The 19,658-nt window shown below is 48.1% G+C and overlaps 1 protein-coding gene across 1 annotated transcript in view; it reads left to right on the forward strand.

The window, feature by feature from the left end:
- IGDCC4 (immunoglobulin superfamily DCC subclass member 4) overlaps positions 1–19,658 on the forward strand; it is a 72,046-nt gene that overhangs the window by 7,022 nt on the left and 45,366 nt on the right. Inside the window, exons 3-4 of the mRNA XM_019472371.1 lie at positions 7,556–7,697; positions 13,577–13,710. Of these exons, the coding sequence (XP_019327916.1) occupies positions 7,556–7,697; positions 13,577–13,710 (276 nt within the window). The remainder of the gene's footprint in view (positions 1–7,555; positions 7,698–13,576; positions 13,711–19,658) is intronic.

Consider the following 19,658-nt stretch of genomic DNA (forward strand, 5'->3'; position numbering starts at 1 on the left):
GTCCAGCTCTGGGGCCCCCAACATAAGAAGGACATGGACCTGTTGGAACGAGTCCAGAGGAGGGCCACGAAGATGACCAGAGGGCTGGAGCACCTCTCCTATGAAGACAGGCTGAGAGAGTTGGGGTTGTTCAGCCTGGAGAAGAGAAGGCTCCGGGGAGACCTTACTGCAGCCTTCCAGTACCTGAAGGGGGCCTACAAGAAAGCTGGAGAGAGCCTTTTTAGCAGGGCCTGCAGTGATAGGACAAGGGGTAATGGCTTTAAACTGAAAGAGGGTAGATTTAGATTAGATATAAGGAAGAAATTCTTCACCATGAGGGTGGTGAGGCACTGGAACAGGTTGCCCAGAGGAGTTGTGGAAGCCCCATCCCTGGAAGTGTTCAAGGCCAGGTTGGATGGGGCTTTGAGCAACCTGGTGTAGCGGAAGGTGTCCCTGCCCATGGCAGGGGGGTTGGAACTAGATGATCTTTAGGGTCCCTTCCAACTCAAACCATCCTATGATTCTATGAAAGCTGCAGGGAGGAGGTCATAGCCCTGAGCAGAAAGGATGGCAGCTCTGGGAATAGGCTCCAGGTCTCACACACTGGATTTGGCTGTGCGCATCAGCTCAGCCGCCTCTAGGTCACCATCGGTCTCTTCTGGGTTCCTTGTGAATAGTCAGCGCAGTTTGGGAAGGAGCGTGGAGGGGACTTGGGGAGTTCAATGCCAAGCAAGGAGTGGTGAGAGGAGGGCAGAGCCAAGCAGCTGTAACTCCCTCAGTAGCTGATGAATGCAGTAGGGTGCCACTGTGTTTGCTCAGATGTTCCCACAGGCAGAATTTACCCCATCTCAGCATAGTGCAAATCTCTGAACTCCAGGGGAAATTCCAGACAACGAAGAGCAGTGTGGAGGCTGGGACAGACGGCTGTCTACATGACAAAGAGTCTGCGGCTCCACTTGGTGTTGGGACTGTCTTGTGAGGTGAATATCTCTTTATAATGGAAAAGATGAAAGAAAGGGCTCTTCAGGCTGTTTTTCCTTTCGGTCTTTGAGAATGACACTCCAAGATCTGAACTGCTGAATCTTTGCGCAGTGCTCAAGAATAAAATTCCTTTGTATTCAGGAATGGCTCCTGGAGCTATTTTAAGTGTGTGAGTGCCAATAAATGATTCCTTGACCTACCAAACAAGTGAGATTAGAAAATAATGCAAATACAGTAACACTTCTCTCTAGTACAGTGACTTATGTAAATGTTGGTGAATGCAGCTGCACAACACACCATCAGGGCTGAGGTGCTTTTGCACTTGCTCAGAGCTGTGGTAGGTGAAGATGCAGAATGGATGTCCTAACAGCCATTTTACACCATGATGTATTTAACCTCTGGTACCCCAGGCAGGGCAGTCCAGGTTTGGCCAAGCGTGTGTTTCAGTCTGTGAGCATTGTGCTGTAGAAAACAGCACTCCTGATGGCAGGTGAAGCTTTTGCCAGATCAGGGGAAAATCTTTGACCTTTGCAACATGTCCTCCTTTTCTGCTCAGAAAATATTTAGCTTGCAGCACCCACAGATTGCTGGTCACCCATCCCTCCTGTTCCCTCTTTTCAGTGATTTGTAGTGCCAGATAAATAGCTGGTTCCAGTATTTCATTAAGTGAAGGGACCCCTGAGGGCTGTGAAGATGGAGTTAGGGATCCTGCACACAGATTTTGTCTGGGGAGGTGGGAGACCTGGAGTAGAAAAAGCGTCATTAATCCAGGAGGATTTATTTTGCTGCTCCTGCCCCAATCCCAGCCACTCTGAATTAAGTTATATTCCCTTTTAGGGGTGACTTGTGTTGAAGTTTGCGCTGTGCCTCTTGCCTGGTGGCAATAGTTTGTGCCTCTGTTATGGACCTGGTTTTATTGTTTGGTGTCTCATGAGTGAGAACAGTGGAGACATCTCAAAACCAGGAGACTGACTTAAATTGCCCTTCCCTCCCCCTGGATTTTTCCAGAGGAGCATACACAGGTGACATGTCTCTCCATCCCATTCTGGGTTTCTCCTAGAAACAGGGAATTTCAGGTGAACTCCCTCCTTGTGTGTACTCATGTCTCCTTTTATTATCATCTGCACAGGGAAAGTGCTGCTTCTGTGGCACACATACGCACCTGACATAACGTATTCATTTCTGAACGGAGAGCAGCGAGGGAATTGATTAATGAAATGCATCTCTCACTTCGATATGTTTTGTGGGTTGGGCAGAAGCACTTGCTACATTAGCATTCAGCTGGTGCAAATGAGGATTATAAAGGCCTTTTTTTTTCCCCTGCCGCTGAATACAATAGTCTATCCAAGGCTGTTTGCGTGTAGATGGAGTTATTCTTTGTGCTGATTGCCCTGGGCACTGCTGATCAGTATGGAGCAGTAGAAGAAAACCTGTTCAGCAGGTGGGATATGTTATCCCTGCCATCAGCCTGTGCTTCTGACCCACAGTGTGTTTCCTTCCCTGGGCTGGGGGTCCATCCATGGTCAGCCATCCACACCTCGTGGCAGTGGTGGCTGTGGCAAACGAGGAGGAGTGAGTCTGTGATGGCTCTTGGTGTCAGCATGCCTGTTAAGTGAACAGCTGCTCAGGCTGATGAATTAGGTTTGTGGGTTCCTCTGAGCCCTGCGTGCTCTCACGTGGAAATACCAGGGGTGTTATTTTAGTTGTGGGAAGGTGTAGCTTTCTACCTGTTAATAACTACATTTGTGAAGATTTGTTAAAGCTGTTAATTTAGCTTAAACATTTTGTGCGAGGGAAGTTCTAGAAAATTACAGTAATTGTGACTGTCAGATGAAGACGTTTGCTGTGCCTGGAGGGAATGGGCCTGTGTGCCTGGCTGCTGGCAGCCAGCACGGTAGAGGTTTGGTGCATTGCTGCACCTGGAGGGACAGGCCACAGCAGGAATCAATGCACGCGGGCTCTCATGAGCTGCTCTCTACAAGGAGAGCATCTCTTCACCATGATGCGCAATGTGTCTGGGATTTGAGGAAAGGCAGACTGAGATTTACTCTTATTTTAAGGATTTATTTTATGGATTTTATGCTATTTATTTTGTGGATTAGGTGCATAGGTGAGTGAAGGCCAGTGGCTGTAGGCAGACCCAGGCTGGGCAGGGAAACCTCTAGCAGATGAATGCACAGGCTCTGGACCATACGCAGATGTGACTTTCAGATGCTGTTTCAAGTAGGTGGGGAACTGGCATCCGTGAAGAGGCAGAAGCAAGCCCTGTATGGGTTAGCTGGGCAGCACAGGTCCTGTGCTGCCATATGGCCCTGCAGACCAAGTGCTGTTCTGGCTCTGCCTCCACCTCGCTGTGGGGCCATGGCGAATTGCTTCCATGACTTTCTGTGCGTGTTTCCCTTATGCCCCCCCTAGCCTGTTCAGAGGTGAGCCGTTCAGAGACTGGTCATCTGAGCGGTGTATGTGATCTCAGTGGGGGCTGAAGTTGCCCCCATCTTAGAAATACCTACTAATAATTGTAAAAGAGACAAAGGGGACAAGCACACGGAGAGTCTGGGGGCAAAACGCTGTGGGAGAGAGCAGCAAGCCCGTTTCAGAAGGCTGAATTCCTTGCATAGACTGCATTTTCTGCCTGGGGTGTAGTGTTGCTGGCTGGCAGTCTTTCCAAGCTCACGGCCTCCTGTACAGATCAGGCTGCTGGGAGAGGGGGAGGGTGCTGTGTTTCACCATACTGCAGTCACCCCTGGGTTGAGGGCTAAAAGCCTTGGCACGTACGGCTTGGCTCCAGCTGGGTTTAACATGTCAGTGGGGAGGGAGCTGCGTGCTCCATTCCTGAAGGCGCAGAGCCTGGTGCTTTGGCATGTTGCTGAGGGCAATTTGCTGTAATGCTCTTCACCTTCTCACCTGCAGTGGGTAATTTTTACTGAGTGGCCTATTAAGGTGTTCAGGGTAATCAGTGCAATAGGGCTGGGAGGTGTTTTGTGGCTCAGGATGGCTTTGCAAGCTAAACCCTAGCTGAGGAGTTGAAAATAACATTGAGTATGTATCTGTCGTCTTTGTTTCCCTTTTCCCCTCCAGCATCTTCTTTTCCTGCCTCCCTGTGTGAAAACCTTTCACTTTGCAGCACTTCTGCAGTAGTCCCTTCCATCAGAACATGTTTCTGGGAGAACAGCCCCTCCTAAGGATCCCTGCGGCCCTAGAGTGAGCAGTGTCTTGGAGCCTGTCTTGCGCTTGCTGTGACCTGCACGCACGTCTGTGCAGTGCGTCAGAGTAGCAGGACCTGCTTTCCAGTCTGCTTCTTCCACAGCAGGCTTGCCTTGCTCTGGCCGATTCTCTTGTTTCCTCCCAGCACCAGCTGTTTGCAGCACAGCTCTGAGCCTAGATTGGGTTGTGCTGTAGGTGGTGGACACGTTCTGCCTCCTCTGTTCCACCCTGGCACCCCTTTGGGATGAGAGAGGAGGAACGCAAGGGATCACAGCATCCTGTGGTCTTGGCCCCAAGCTGATGGCAGAGGATGCTTGTGGAGCAGTGATGAGCCTGGCCAGCAAGTCTGTCTCTGCCTGAGCCTCGCCGGTGCTGAGATCCAGGGTTCTTGTTTGGTCCTGCATCAAAGAAACCTTTTCACCATTCTTATCTTGTTTTGGTGTTGCTTTCTGTGCACAAAAGACCCCTGTTCATGTTCCCTGTCCTCTCCTTCACTGGGGAGGCTGCAGGCTGCTTCCTTCAGAGCTTGCAGAGATGATTTTTTTTCAGCCTGTCCTCAGTGATTCCTACTATCCCTAGCCTGAGCCTGTAAAAGAAAGATGACTGAGCTGCTCAGCCCCTGAATCCCACCCCAAGAGTTATCACGAGAAAGCACTAACAGACAAAACAAGGTTTGCTCTGCATTGCCAAGGTTGAACCTTCGGCAGCCACTGTGCTCTCAGCCTTTGCTGGCTCTACTGGGGAGCTGTGACTCTGCTTGGGAAGCCTGGCTGTTCCTGCGTGCCGCTCGGAGCGGGAGGGACGCTGCGCTCCCTAATCAGGGTCGCTGTTTAGTCACGCTCCTCCACATCCTAATGAGAAATCAGTCACGGGTGCATTTCTTGGCTCTTTGCTTTTGAAGAGCCGTTCTGGAGCCCAGCACAGCAGGCAGATGGGGCTGGGTGGAGGCGAACGGCAGGATCCGGTTCTCAGTAGGGAATGTCAAGCTTGCAGATGCAGGTCTGGCAGGTGATGGGGAGGAATAGCTAGCAGCCCCTTGCTTTGGGACAGGTTATTGTCTGGGTAACCCTGGGGAGCCCAGGAAGCACTGTCACCTTTTGTACCCCTTTGCACTTCATGCCAAAATATGTAGAGGTAAGCCTGGCTCGCTAAACATCCTGCATCTTTACCAAACTGTACAAAATACACGTGCATGCAGCCGTGAGGGAGAGCAAAGAGAGTGGGGAGCTGCCATACAGAGCCTTTTCACCGCTGTTGGTGACAGTGGCATTGCTGTTCATGCACACCATGTGCTATTTAGGTTCTTCGGTCTCTGGAGACTGGTCTAAAGCTGCTGTAAACTTTGGGACCTCATCGTATCAGCTTAGACGATGGCACTTAATAATGAACAGAAGAGAGACAGGTGACCTGACATTAAGCAGAGGGAACAGAGATACCTACAGATTTCGTCTTTTTAGAAGGATTCCTGCCTCCCATCGTGACCTTTCTGGGTACATGACCCTTCAGAGCCTGCCAAAGTATTCCCATTTACACTTGTAGGATGAAAAGAGAATAACAGGAAAGAGCATTAAGGATATGTGCTGCCAGGAGAAGGTTGTTTTGATGGTGCCATCCTGAACGTGCACTGGCATTTGATGGATTTTCTTTTAAACTCTTGGGTTCAGCAAGTTTTATTAACGTGAGCTTAAATGATCTTACAATCCATAGAAATTACTGTGTTAAAGTGGTCTACAGTATATATTTGAAAATACTAAAGCAGTTGGCTGAATTGGGGCCTTACATATCAGTGTCTTTTTCAGATTTTTCCAGGAAGACATTTTTCATTGCCTTTTGTATTGAATTGAAAAACTAGACTTGGTGGACAGCTGGTGGGAGAATTCAGTCTGTAGCTGCTGTGGAGAGCAATGAGTTGCTTTAAACATGTGATAACTAAATTAAAGAAAATCACTAATGACAGCTGAGAATACGCTGAGGTTAAAATGGGTCGTGTAAAAGCATTTAATTTTCTAAACTGTATATACTTTCTCAAGCTAACACTGCAATAAAGTGTGTATGTGTGTGCATGTATGTTTGTGTGTGATGCAAAGAAAACTTCAGTTTTGGAGTCCTATAAAATCTAAAGCAATGATGGATGTTCTTGGGAAGCAGTGGTGGGACAAGTACATAATTGTGTTGGAGGACCAGAAGGTCACTTGGGCTCCTTATAAGCACAGCACTGTGCTTGGGCAGCAATCGAGCCTGTTTTGTGGCTGAAATTTTCGTTTATTGTGCCATGTTCAGGATTTCTGGCACTTGTGTTACAACATTGCTGGATGAATTTGTACTGCAGAGTGGGTTTAGCAGCAAAGGTGGTTTAACAGAGACTTATTAAAAGCAGGAGCCAGTTCTTCTGGTGGAGTAGAATACAAGCTTTCTGCCCCCATAAAGGAGTCTGCGTGCATATTCAAAACTCCACCGTGTGACTGAGATGCCTTTGGATTATGCTATTGATAGGACAGATGCTGACAGCCCCGGGGGGGGCGGGGTGTTTCTGCTTTGCTGAAGGCAGTGGGGTTTTGCTGCGTGCATAGAAGGGGAGGAAGATCAGGCAGCTGTGTATGAACGATGGGAAGGGTGCGATCCAAGAGCAATCACAAACGTTAGTGCTTTGTCTCCAAAGTAAGTTCAGCCTCTCCAGTATAGAAAGAAGCATATAGACAGGGGTGAGCCTTGGAGAGCAAACAAGTGTCCTGGCATGTATGAAATCTGTCCTCCTCCTCTTAGCAAGGTGGCTGTGTCTGTATTCCCTTGGCTGCATCTCATCTGCCTGAGTAGGATGAAGTTGGTTTCTGCAGGAAAAGCCATTCACTATGGAGGAGGAGGATCATAACTCTTATGGTCTCTCGCCCTAGTCTCCAGCATTGCCAGCCTGTGGGCAGTTGTTTCGTCTAAGTAACTTGACACCTGGCTTTGTTCTTCCTCTTGCCTTGTTTTAATTTCCTGTGGCTGCAGGAGTGCCACAAGGCAAGGGGAAAGTCTCGTCTTTGAGGGTTGTGGCATTTCCCCTCTTCTTTTTCCTCATTCTACGTGTCCTTCCCAAATGGAGCAAGTGAACAGACAAGGAAGCAATTTAGGAAGGCAACTGCTGAAACCCGGTAATTGCCTGTCTTTTCTCTCACACTGTTGCCTTAAAGGAGAAAATGAGGCAAGAAGCAAATTTACACATTGAAACCTTTCAGTTACTGTTGTTAGAACTGCTGAGGGTCTGTAGGGCACGGGAAAGTGAGGAATTACATTTCAGGCTATCTTTAGGAGAGAAAAGCCATCCTCTTGACTCATGCATCATAACAGGTTTGCATTTCTTAGCAGAAACACCGAGTTACTAACTTTCCTTCCCTTCTTCTTTCCCCAGCATTATCACGCTTTTTCCAACAGCCGGAGTCGCAGACAGTGGAAGAAAATGGCATGGCCCGGTTTGAGTGTCGGATCGAAGGACTGCCCTCCCCTGTCATCACGTGGGAGAAGGACCATGAAGCTGTTCCAGCAGAACCCAGGTGATGCGCTGGTTGCTTTCCTGGGTTAGCTTTGGAAAAAAGCAAAACAAAACCTCACCATTTAGGATGTGGAAATCCTTCATAAAAAGGTAGAATGAAGAGAGAGATGGTAGACCAGGTTTGGAAATGATAATTAAGTGATTTAAGAGGAGGTGTTCAAGGGGCCCATGCAAACAGGTCCATAAAATGTCCAACCCACCAAAAAAAAAAAAAAAAAAAAAAAAAGAACCAAGCGCTTTTTTATTACTGATCTCTTGTTCTTTGAGGTGCTGGAGTGTGTCCAGGGAAGGGCAACAAAGCTGGTGAAGGGTCTAGAGCACAAGTCTTATGAGGAGCGGCTGAGGGACAGAAGACTTGCATAAACATTTCTCCATTACCTGAAAGGAGGTTGTAGCGAGGTGGGAGTCGGTCTCTTCTCCCAAGTAAGAAGCTGTAGGACAAGAGCAAATGGCCTCAAGTTGCGCCAGGAGAGGTTTAGATTGGACATGAGGAAAAATTTCTTCACCGAAAGGGTTGTCAAGCATTGGAACAGGCTGCCCAGGGAAGTGGTTGAGTCCCCATCCCTGGAGGTATTTAAAAGACGTGTAGACGTGGTGCTTAGGGACATGGTTTAGTAGTGGACTTGGCAGTGCTAGGTTAACGGTTGGACTTGATGATCTTAAAGGTCTTTTCCAACCTAAACGATTCTATGATGCTATGATTCTGGAACCTTTGCCACGATGGACCAAGTGCTCACTCTATAAAAGATAGTTTCAAGGAAATGAAATTGGCTAGAAATTGGCTGATAAACAAATTAAGTAATTGAGACTCGAGCCTCAGTTCTCCAGTGGCCTGGAAGGTCTGTATGCAAAGATGCATGATTTCAGCACAGTTTACATCAGCCATTTACTCCCCATCCAGAGCGTTGGAGGGAAACCAAGAAGACTATGCAGAAGGGCAAACAGCAGCATGAAAGTGAATAGCGAAACTTGAAATTGTGTCAGTTCTTACAGCACAGAACCTGCACCCTGCGAAGGCCTGTGTGTATATGGAACAGGGCACAGCAGGCTGTGGCGTGGGCTGCCTTTGGCTTATCCTCTTGTGTGAAGTTAAGTGAGGTAGAAGTCTTTGGGGGATGGGGCCTGGCGTGAGGAATATTTCTGCAGCTGGCTGTGGGGCTACAGCGCTGGGGGTACTAGGCGTACCCAACTGAACTCCATGATGTGGTTTTTCTTTCCTTTTGGTTGTGGTTTTAGAGATGGTCATTTTCTTCGCTGTTTTCCCACGCAGATTTGTCTCAGGGCTAATGATTCTTCTAGAGCACTGTGTATGCTCAGTAACCTGGGAGCTCTGTTTGTTCTATTCCCATGTTTAGAGGTCATCTAGTAAAAGACCCTGAATTTTCTTTTTTTGGGGAAAGGATGAGAGTCCTGCAGCATGATACCTTTTCCTTAATGAAAGTCAGTTACAGGCATGCGAAGAGATAAACCATTAGTTGGCTGTTAGTTGGTCTGTAGACGTCATTCCTGCAGAGGATCAGTGACTGCATTGTCCTTTAGTTCTTAAAAACTCATTTTCTGTTCTGCAGAAGGAGCTGGTTCCCTCACAGGGAAGTTAAGCCAAGAGCCAGTAGGAGAGGAAGGAAAGAGGGGGTAAGGTTTAGGAATAATTTTGCGGCAATGACTGTTTCTGTAAGAATAACTGCTTATATCCTTGAGTCTGAAGTGTGGCATCTAAAGATTTATAGGAGGCTGTTGCTTTGTAATGAGAAGAAAATTAATTAATAAAAAAAGAAAGAAAAAACAAAAAAGAAGAGATTGCGGAGGGAAGTGTGCCATAGATAGGGCAATGGCTTTTTAATGAGACAGCTCGATGGATGTTGTGAAATTACTTGCTTGGAGATTACTTTCTACACAGGCAGCCTGAAAATTGTTTTCCTTGTAAAAGCCAGACCATAATCTCTGGCTGCAGATCTTCCTTTTTAGATCATGTTTAGCTAATATGCTTTTTCAGAAAGATTTGCTTTTTTGTTGTTGTCTAGTTGTTGTTGGATTTAATATTACCGGCTTTCGAAGGAATTAAGTGAATTCCAGGAAACGTTGGCTGTCAACCAGAGCTCTCTGTTATCCTTACCCCATCATGCCCAAGGACCAGATCTCAGGCCAGCCTCTGATTACTGTGGACTCCCTCCTGTGCACACATCTGATGAGCCTGTGAAAATGCAATCATTTGGATAGGTAGGTGTCAGGATGATGTTTTCATATTCCAGAATAGCAAGGTTAGGTGTATGTACAAAATCAGGCTCTGGGGCTATAGATACAACCCTTGAGATAATGCCACTACATCAGTGTTTATGATTTATTTTAAGAGGGATAGAATAGTCATGGCAAGCTGATACTGCTTTTTATTTTTTCCTTTTTCTTTTTTTTCTTTTTTCTTTTTTATGTTGAACTTGCTTTTGGGCACTCTCTTCGGCCTTTGCCCTTGGGTGCAGGTTCTAGCATGGTGCCACCTCGAAGATGCTGAAGGCTGAACTTAAAAAATACTTAGACAACCCAAAGGGTAGAGAAGTGCTTATTGATGTTTTCAGAATACCTTTCCTGCCCTGCTGAAGTTCAGGACAAAATCTAACTTTTATATGTGAGTGAGGCACAGAAATATTTTGCAGTTCTGGCTCTGAAGTACTTTTAAAAAACGTGGTCTTAAATCTGCAGCAGCTGCTGAGTGTGGTACATCTCTTGGCGTAATCCCTTCTCTGTTTTAGGTGCTGGCCGGGTTTCACACCAGGCTCCAAATAGCTCTTCATTTTCTCTAAAGCCAAGATGAGTACTTGCTAGGAACTGGAGGTCTTTGGAGGTCTGCACATAAACACATACCCTACAAGTCACATGGTCTGCAATCACAATATCTTTTTCCACATTTTGGCTACGTGAGGGTTTTATCTGTGTGGAGAGTTTACTTCTGTTGTGTCAGGAGTGCCTTAATATGGTTCACATTCACGTACAGGGCTCTTGAGCTGTGAGCAAAAGGGCTTGCAGGCTTTGAGTCTGCAACAAAGCTGCAGGTTCCTAACTGGTCCTGAGGACTGGTGCTTTAGTCTATTTTGTATACCTTCAAAAGGCTGCGAGGAAGGGTATGCCAGCAGTTTACTGGGGAGAAAGTAAGAAAGGGAATTGGACTGTTAATGCTGGAATATTCTCTGCTATACACACAGCGTAGCGCACTGACCTGTAGGGTTGCAGGGTTTGGACACAAGGCAGGGGTGCTTGATTTCAATTCTTGAGCACCGCCCTTGTAATCGTCACTGAAGAGGTGAGCAGCCATCGGCCCCTCTGTGCTCTCTTCTCTGCCCCTGCTCTCCTGTACAAGTCTGCTCAGGGAGGAGCAGAGAGGGGAACAGCTACATGCTTGTGTCCTGTTGCTCTTGCAGCTTGCTGCCTTCTGTGGCCATGGTAGTTGGGCCCTGGTCTGAGTGTGCTGCCCTTTAACCTGTCTGTCCTTTGGTTTTTGTTTTCCTTTGGTTTTTGTTTTCTGCTTAATCCGTAGTGAAGGTGAGCAGAGAAAAACATCTGCCCTTTGTGTGGAAGAAAAGCTAGCGCCAACTGTCTGCTCTGAATCATCAGGCAAACTCAGCTTCCTTGCAGAGAGCCTGGGGATGGACCAAAATGCCCTTGCAGGCTGCCTGGAGTCTTCTAGTTCAGGGCTGCCAGGAGCCTGAAGAGCTGGAGGCTTTGTGAGCAGCTGGGAGAAATTGTGGATAGAGAAATCCTGCCTTTCTTCCCTCCTTGCTTCCCTGGGAGAGCCAATGCTTACCTCTGTCATGCTTTCCCAACAGGACGTACTGCGTTAAGTAGATCTCTCTACTGCTGGCCTCATGGAAGGGATCATCTTGAGCTATGTGTTGATCTGGTCTCCCCACTCACTCCCCCTTGCCTCTAGCTCCTGCTCTCTTTAGAAACACAGCGGCTTGTTTTCTGCCCTCAAGAGAAGCTGAGTATGTTGGCTGAACATGACTGTGGACATGGTCCTGAGCACACTGGTCTAGCTGACCCTTCTCTGAGAGGGGAAAGACGATAGACAATTTTCAGAGGTCCTTCCCAGCCCCAGTGAATCTCTGATACATATTTGGAGTGTCTTCTTGTGGCTGGGAGATGCCTTGCCTAGTGTTTGAAATATGTTGATATTAATTACATACTCAAATAGCAGATGCACGACAAAAATAAATATTATCGCAGTGGGAGGCTTTCCCTCCGCAGAGCTGAGAGGATGCAAATATTTGTCATCTTTCTCCTGAGTTCTGATGAGGCATCCTGATGAGGGCTTTCTGGGTACCACCTCCTCTGAGGTCTCTGGAGCTTGATCCTGAGAAAAGTGTCTTTGTAAGTAGCAGGAGCATGGCTTTAGGCACATGGGGCAGTTGCCCTTGTGTACATGGGAAGCTTCAGCAAGTCTGTGTCCATGAATCAGGCTGTAGGATTGTGCCAGTAGAGACAGTATGGTCACTGGAGGAGCTCTTTTAGCTCTTCTGTTTCTTCATCAGCTGTGAAGAGGACAAGAAGTGACGAGCTCAGATTGCAGCAACTGAGGTCCAGGATAGACGCTAGGCTCACAGCAGGGATATTTGTCTCTGGAACAGACTGCTTAGGGCATGGGAGGTATTTCCATTACTGGAGATCTAGGATAAATGCAGGAGCAGGTGTGCTGTTGGTGACCATGGCTTGAACACAGGATGGGTGGTCTCTTAAGGTTCTCTTAAGGACCCTTGCTTATGGCACTCCAGCTGTCTCAGCACTTGGAAAACCACAGTTTTACTTACTGGGTATACTTATTGAGATCTTTGTGGATGGAAGGACTGGCATTCATAGTTATAACTTGTCTTTGTGCTGTTCCTGTGGAATAGCTGCTATTCCTCCCCTTAGCAATTGCCTTTGAATGTGTCCTCTTCATAATGAAGACTGATAACCCAAAGCTGCCTGTCAAGGCTCGGCAGCTCTGTTTATAGAGGCTTGCAATTAAAAATGGATCTCATATATAATTAAAAAGGATCACGTAGGCTTTGCGCCTTGCATTCAAGAATAAAGAGGCTGCCATCTAGGAATCCAAGCAGAAAATGGAGTTGCTGACAGCCAGCTCGTACTTTTATGCTAATTGCTAATCATCTGCTTTGTTCAGTAGAATGCAGCAAGGATTGTGTTCATGTTGTGAGCCATGTAGCCATTTCACTCCATGGAAGTGTTGCCCAGTAGCACCCCACGGGCAAATGGGGGGGATGCTGAATGCCCGGCTGTAAGGTTGTCAGCTTGTGAAAGCCAGAACGTCTCAGAAGAACAAAAGCAATCAACACAACCCAGGAATAGTGCAGCTTCAGGCGGTTGTGTCCTGACTGCTTTGGGCCATGAAGGTGTAGCTGTGTATCAGTTGTTCCCGTCATGTACTTGAGGTGCAGCAGGAAAAAGGTGATGTGCAGACTTCTTTGCAATGTATTTTTTCTCTGTCTACCAAACCTTTATGAAAAGCAAATGGTGAAACTGGCTGTAGTGTGTGCGAAGGCACTTGTACGCTTGGAGATGTCTACAAATCTGCATGTAGAAATGTGTATGTGATGTAGTTGTTTTATACTATACAGTTGGCTTGTATCAGCAAAGCCTTGTTGGTCTGGTCTCCCAAAAACAGGTCCTATGTTGTGAAAACTCCAGTGCTGCAGATAGGTCTGTACCTGCTGCTTTTTAAGAACCACCAGCTGGGTGGCTCAAAGGTTTGTCGGTCCCACTCTGCTGTGATTACCAGGGTCCGTACATGATACATCTGCATGCGAAAAAGAAAGGATAAAAGGGCTTTGAGTTGATGAATAGCTCAGGTAAGGCATAGCCTGTCTCACACTCTTCCTTTTGGTCACTCAGGTTTATAACTCTTCCAAATGGTGTCCTCCAAATCGTGGATGTGCGGGAGAGTGATGCTGGAGCTTACCACTGTGTGGCAACTAACGCCGCCCGAAAACGCTACAGCAATGATGCAGTCCTCAGTGTCCTGAAAGGTAAGGTGCAGGCAGGGGTTTGTTGGGCTGGGCACATGTCTGCCAGATAGCCATTGCATGTGATGGCAAGCTGAGCTGAAATACCAGTGACAATCTCTCCTGCTGGTGTGGCTCTGCACATGGCAGGCTTTGGTTAAAACTTTCAGAGAAGGCATTTTATTAAAGATTTCTCTTTACTCTGATGGGATAAGCAGGCTGGGTTGGGAGGTATTGCCACCTGGGATTCACAGCTGGCTGCTCTGCCCAGCTCCAGGACTAGGCAGCCAACAGTAATAATGGGGTTGTTTCTCTCTGTGCCAAGGAATTTTTTCACAGGTGGATTGTAGCAGCAAGTGGATTTTAACAGCCCTAGACTCCTTTATGCTCTGGGTCTCTTAGAAGAGGTCAGGCACCCTGCTTGCACCTTGGGGAAGTGCAGGTTGTTGCAATCTTATCTCCAGTGGCCTTGGATGGCAAGACAAGCAAAGGCTGGCACAGGCAGAGGAAGACGCTTGCCCAAACTAGCAAGAGAAGCAGTTGGAGGCTGGAGTAGTTGGCAGGGTTGTGTCCGCCCTGGGTTGCCTAGCAGGGTCCAGAGGAGGTTAGGCACAGTGACATCCAACTTGCATTCTGTGTCCATGTTGCTGGCTCTTTGCTGAGCTGTTGGGTAGGCTCCAGAGATCTTTTTGTGGTGTTTGGGAACATCCTCAGCGGGGATTTCTTCTGGTGACACAGACCATTGGAGCAAGGCTTTGGCTGTGAGCTGTCCTTCGCCTCCCAGTCTGGGCCTCAGTCTCTTAGTGCATTTTTCTGTGTAAACTAAGAGCACAGTGGGCAAGTCTGGACATGAGAATGTAGCTGAGAGTGTAAGTGCAGTGGGGGTCTCCAGACTCCAGCATCCTTCCCAGCATGCCTGGCTACCTCCCCAGTATTGTATAATCCCCGTCCTGCAAGCGGGTGAACTCACCAGGGCTGGGAGCCTGGCTGAGCTGTCCCTTCTCTTGGGACAGTGCCCTCGTGCCACATCTGTCTTTTGTTCGTGCTGACCCCAGTGTATTTTGTAGGCAGCTTTAACCTTGAAAGCTCTGAAATCCTTCCCAGCCCCTTTTGTCTTTGTTTAGGATTGCATTGCTTGGCATTCTGCTACCAATGTATTTTCACAGAGATGGCTATGCTGTTCATCCATCAGCAGGGAGTGTAACTAACTGTGGAGCCTGAGAATACACCTCTGATCAATGGATTGTGTCGTGGAGGTAATCTGTGTGGAATCTGCAGAGAATTTGTGAGGGGTTGAATGCTCTGTATCTAATTGCCAGCCGCTGCCAGATCCTCTGTGTGCTTAATGAAGCACGGCGGCGAGGGGAGTGCTTGCTATGGGCAGTTCCACACTCCAGAGACAGCTCCTGTGTTGGGTCTGGTTCGCTATTGATAAGTAAGATTGATCAAGCTACAAAAGTGAATATGCTGTCCTTGGCATCATGACTCGTTCTGCATAATAGTATCTTGTAACTCTGCAATGTTTAATCTCCTTTGCAAATACAGGCAATGGAAGAGGTTAAATGGGAAGCGTTCCTTCTGGAGCACCAGCCGGCCTGAGCAGATTTCTGCCTGGAGTTCTCACCCAAATCTCGCTTCTGCAGCACCACACCACCCGCTGGCTGCAAAAACAAATATGCGAGGTTGAGTTTTTCACCAGATTGAGCTGATAGTGATGAAAAACATGCCTGTTAAATCTCTGGGGTTTTTTATAATTGGGGAGAAGTATCTCTGAGACAGATGGGAAACTGCAGTGACCTGTGCAGGCTGCAAACTCCCCCATGAGTGACTGGCATGGTGTTGATCCTTTCTTGTTTCAGTACTTCATCATCAGAGGCACATTTTTGGATGCCTGGACTGGCTTGAGGAGTCTTTTCCTCCCTGTTCAGAAGCAGCTGATAGTAGTTGGAGTGAACTGGTCAGGCAGAAATCCTTTGCTGGTTGTAAAAAATAAAACCAAACTAAACCAAAACAAACAAAAAATCCCAGGGGGCGAAAAAACAACAGCAACAACAACAACAAAGAACAATAGCCTGAAATACAGCTATTTAGTGTTGCTTGAGTTGCTTATTTGGAAATTTCAGGGACCAAACTCCTATGTGTCTGCAGGCAGGACCAACTAAACTACTTCTTCCCTCCCTGCTGAGAGAGTGAGTCATTTGTGCTGACCTAAGATGGGAATCCAATCTTTCAGTCCCGCTGCACTGCCAAGGCTCCTGGAAAAGGTTTGTGTAGTGGGATCTAGTGTCTCCTTACCAGCTGTGCCTGCAGCTTTGGTGTCCCAGTGACAGCACTGGGCAGTGCCGTGTAATGATGACTGAGTCTGTGTGCTTGTGATGGATTTTGGGGCCATGCTGGTTATAATGCAAACACTTCCACTTGCACTGGGTTGCCACCCCTCAGGCCTGGGAACATCTTGTGTTCATGCCTCTGCCCCTGACAGACAGTGCTGGATTTGAACTGGCTGTGCATAGCAAAGGAATCTGTTTCCCTGTAGCTCTTCTGCCCAGTTGTCCTTCTCCTACCCGCTCTACCCGTTGTTCCCAATATGATGGCTGGGAATTGTTCCATCTCCCTTATTAAAGGCCTTCTCCCAGTAGAGGCAGCAATTAGCACGACCCCCTTCTGTCATATTTGCATGGCCTAAAAACCCCAAAAGTGTCTTTTCCCTTGACGGTGTGACTTCCCCGTCACGTGGGGAAGGCTGTATTTTGTATTGGTGGCTAAACATATGCTGGTCTTACACAGGCAGGGCAGAGAGCAGCAGTGCACGGTGGTGCTGTAAGCACTGCAGATGTTTCAGCTGTGCAGACTTCATGGTGCAAATTTCCAGACGTTCCCTGGGGAAGCAGTGTTTTGAGCTGGAAGGGAAGAGAGCAGACAGAAAGTGGGATACAGTCACGCAGCCCTGAAACAGAGCCTGCTGTCGAAATAGGGATAACTTGGATTTTCCCCTTGGATCTCCACTGCTTCTGTGCGGATGGAGCGCCAAACACATCTCGCAGCTCCGTCCCTTCACCCCTTACCTGGACAGATGATGAATGAACACGGCAGCCCTGCTGCGCTCTCTGCCAGAAAGGGTATTAGGAGCTGGCCGCAGGATGCTTTTCCCAAGCGCTCTGTCTGTGCATGCTGCCTTTGCTTGGAGTCAGGTCTCGACGGAGCTGTGTCTTGTTTCTTGTAGTTCCTTTTTCTGGAAGCAAGCTCTGGAGCCCTACTTTGAACTTGTATATAAAGAGTTAATTCTCAGTGTGTCCTGGTTGTGTTCCCAGGTCCTTGACATACACAAGGAAGTGCTGCCATGCTTCATAAAGTGGCTCTCAGAAGAGTAGCAGAAAGGCTTCGGGAACGTGACATTGTGTGGTGTCAGCAGATCACTTCACTTTTCCCCTCCATGTCATGCACATGCTTGCTCTTTGTGTGTTTTCATGGGGATAGGGACTACCTCTTGCTGTGTGCTTGCCCCATGTCTGGTACACAGTGGCCTGCATCCCCAGTGCAGCACAAATAACCATCAAAGTCAACAAAGCGTGGTCCTGGGAGCCAAGGACTCTTGGGTTCTCCTTTCCTCTCTGTTGCTGGGCTACAGAGGAGAATCAGTTCCTTAACACTTTAATTTCTTCCTCTGTAAATAGGGATAATGTAAAAGGCTTGGAGTTGCCCTCTTAGAAGTGATGGGTCAGTCTGGAGAGTGATTATGGGCATTTGGTGCTGGAGGTCTATCTGCTCAGGTGAGCCGGGCATCAAGGTGCACTTGGAGAGGAAGATGCAGATATGTACCTGATTGTGGGTGTGGGGTTTTTCTTCCTTGTGTCCTCTGCACCCTATTCCTGATCTGTGCATGCAGAGTAGCCACGATTGCTGTGACACGTCACTCTGGTATATGGGTAAAACCTTTGCCTCAGACCAGGCTGGCAAGAATCAGAATGTGTAACAGCCTTCCGCCAGCACCAACAAAACATCTATGCAGCAATGTTCGTGTGGTGGTCTCAACAGTCGTGCTCCACGTGATCCTGTGCTGCAATAAACGCAGGATTGGGGAGAACAGATCAGGGCGATGGGCATAAGTGCAGCAGGGCTGAAGTCTGGGCTGAGCATGCCACTGAAGAGTCTTCCAGCAGATGAGCACGTCCCCTGTGAGTTGGGATTGAGTACTGTGTTATTAAAGATGACACTGCGAGATTGCCCTTGGCAGAACATCATTTACGTTGACAGTTGTAGCAGCTTGCTGCAGCAGTGTCCCAGGAAATGGATTTTTCAGCCAAATATTTGTATGAAATATGATAACAGGGACAGAGCTTGGAGGCAGCTTGAAACACCTTCACGTTTTTTGTTCTTTTGGTGTTTGTATTGCAGCGGCTTGCAGGTACCAAGGGAGAGCCTGGCTCTGGGTGCTGGGACCTGGGTGGTTCCTGCTCCAAAGGGTTGTAGGAGAATACAGCTATTGAATGGGATGAGCTTTGGGGATGGAGAGAAAGGTGGTGATGAAGTGAGCAGCACTCGCAGTTGGCCACCACCTTGCAGAAACAGACGTGCTGTTACCACAAGTGGATTTTCAGTCCCTGCATGTGCGAATGACATGCGGGATGCTGGGTTGGCGCTCAGCCTGAGCCCTGACGACACGTGCTGTGCTCCCTTCGCAGCTTTGAACACGGATACCGTGCAATGTAGGGACAGGGCAGTTCAGATTCGGGTCAGTGCTGCTCTCATCTGAACTCTCTGACTGCAGCTGGGCGTCGATCCCATTGTGTATGCTGCCATTGATGGAGAAGGGCAGTGTTAACCAAAGTGGGGTGATGGTCCCACCTGGTCAGGGGTGGTCTTCCTCTGGCAGGAACCCACGCGGCAGAGGCAGTAGGGCCTTGTGGTGTTGTGGGGGCAGAGCTGTGGGGGGAGAGCTGTCCACAGCTGTGTTTGTGGGCACAGGAGACTGCTTAAGGCTGTGCTTCTGGGAGGCAAGAGGGTCATGGAAATGTGTGGGGAGAGAAAACATGGGGTGGGATAAGGCAGCGGTATTTTTATTGTGAGCTGTTGGCTTAACCAGCAAGTGGTGCTTCACCTCTGGAGAAGGAGGCAGTTCCAGCCCAGTTCCAGCCTGGAATTGCTGTGTCCCCATTCCTTGTGCCTCTTCTGCTGCGCACAGACCTCTGTCACTTTTCCCTGTCTTCTTTTGGCATCCTGTTTTTCTTTGCCTTCTGCTCTCTCACTTTACTAGTGGTTAAGCAGGGAACTGCTCTCTACTTGACATCCCAAAAGCTCAGCCATGAGGACTCTGTGTGTTTCGAAGCTCCAGTTTCCTGGGCAGCAGGTATCTGAAGCTGTTTGCATAATGCATCTGCTGGATTGTGGAAAATGCTCTTGATCCTCCTCTGTGGCAGAGGATGCTAAGTGAACCACAGTAAGTGTGAATTCAGAGAATGGCAAGATCAAGGAGGAGATTCACAGCACTTCTAGCTTAATAAATAGATCTTTAAAGCTAGAAGTGACCTTCTGCCTAACATGAGCTGTAAACTTTCACTCTGTCTCCCTTTTACTGAGCCTAGCAATGCTACTGATTTCAAGCACGCATGGAACAGGACTGAGACCACAGATTTTGGGTGAAACTTATGAAGGGCTGGTGCAGACATGCATCAGGCACCCACCCAAACACACAGCTCTCTCCTTGACTGGAGTTTGTACAGGGCCAGCATGCATCATACCACTCACATCACCGAGGGAAAGCTTCTCGTAGCTCAAGTGTCAGCAGCCTGTTCGCAGGAGCCGAAGGGGGAGTTCCAGCTCAGCTGTCTGTGAAGTTCAGTGGGGCTATGATACGCCGTGCTCCTGACAGCTCTAGCAGCCTGAGGTGACAGAGGGTTTGATACAAAATTCAGAGCCCTCACCTCGCATTAAATAGAACAGCTAAGTCCAGGGTTGGCACCAAAGTGAGTGGC

Source organism: Aptenodytes forsteri, unplaced genomic scaffold, assembly GCF_000699145.1.
Source record: "Aptenodytes forsteri isolate BGI_AS27 unplaced genomic scaffold, ASM69914v1 Scaffold83, whole genome shotgun sequence".
NCBI classification, from domain to species: domain Eukaryota; kingdom Metazoa; phylum Chordata; class Aves; order Sphenisciformes; family Spheniscidae; genus Aptenodytes; species Aptenodytes forsteri.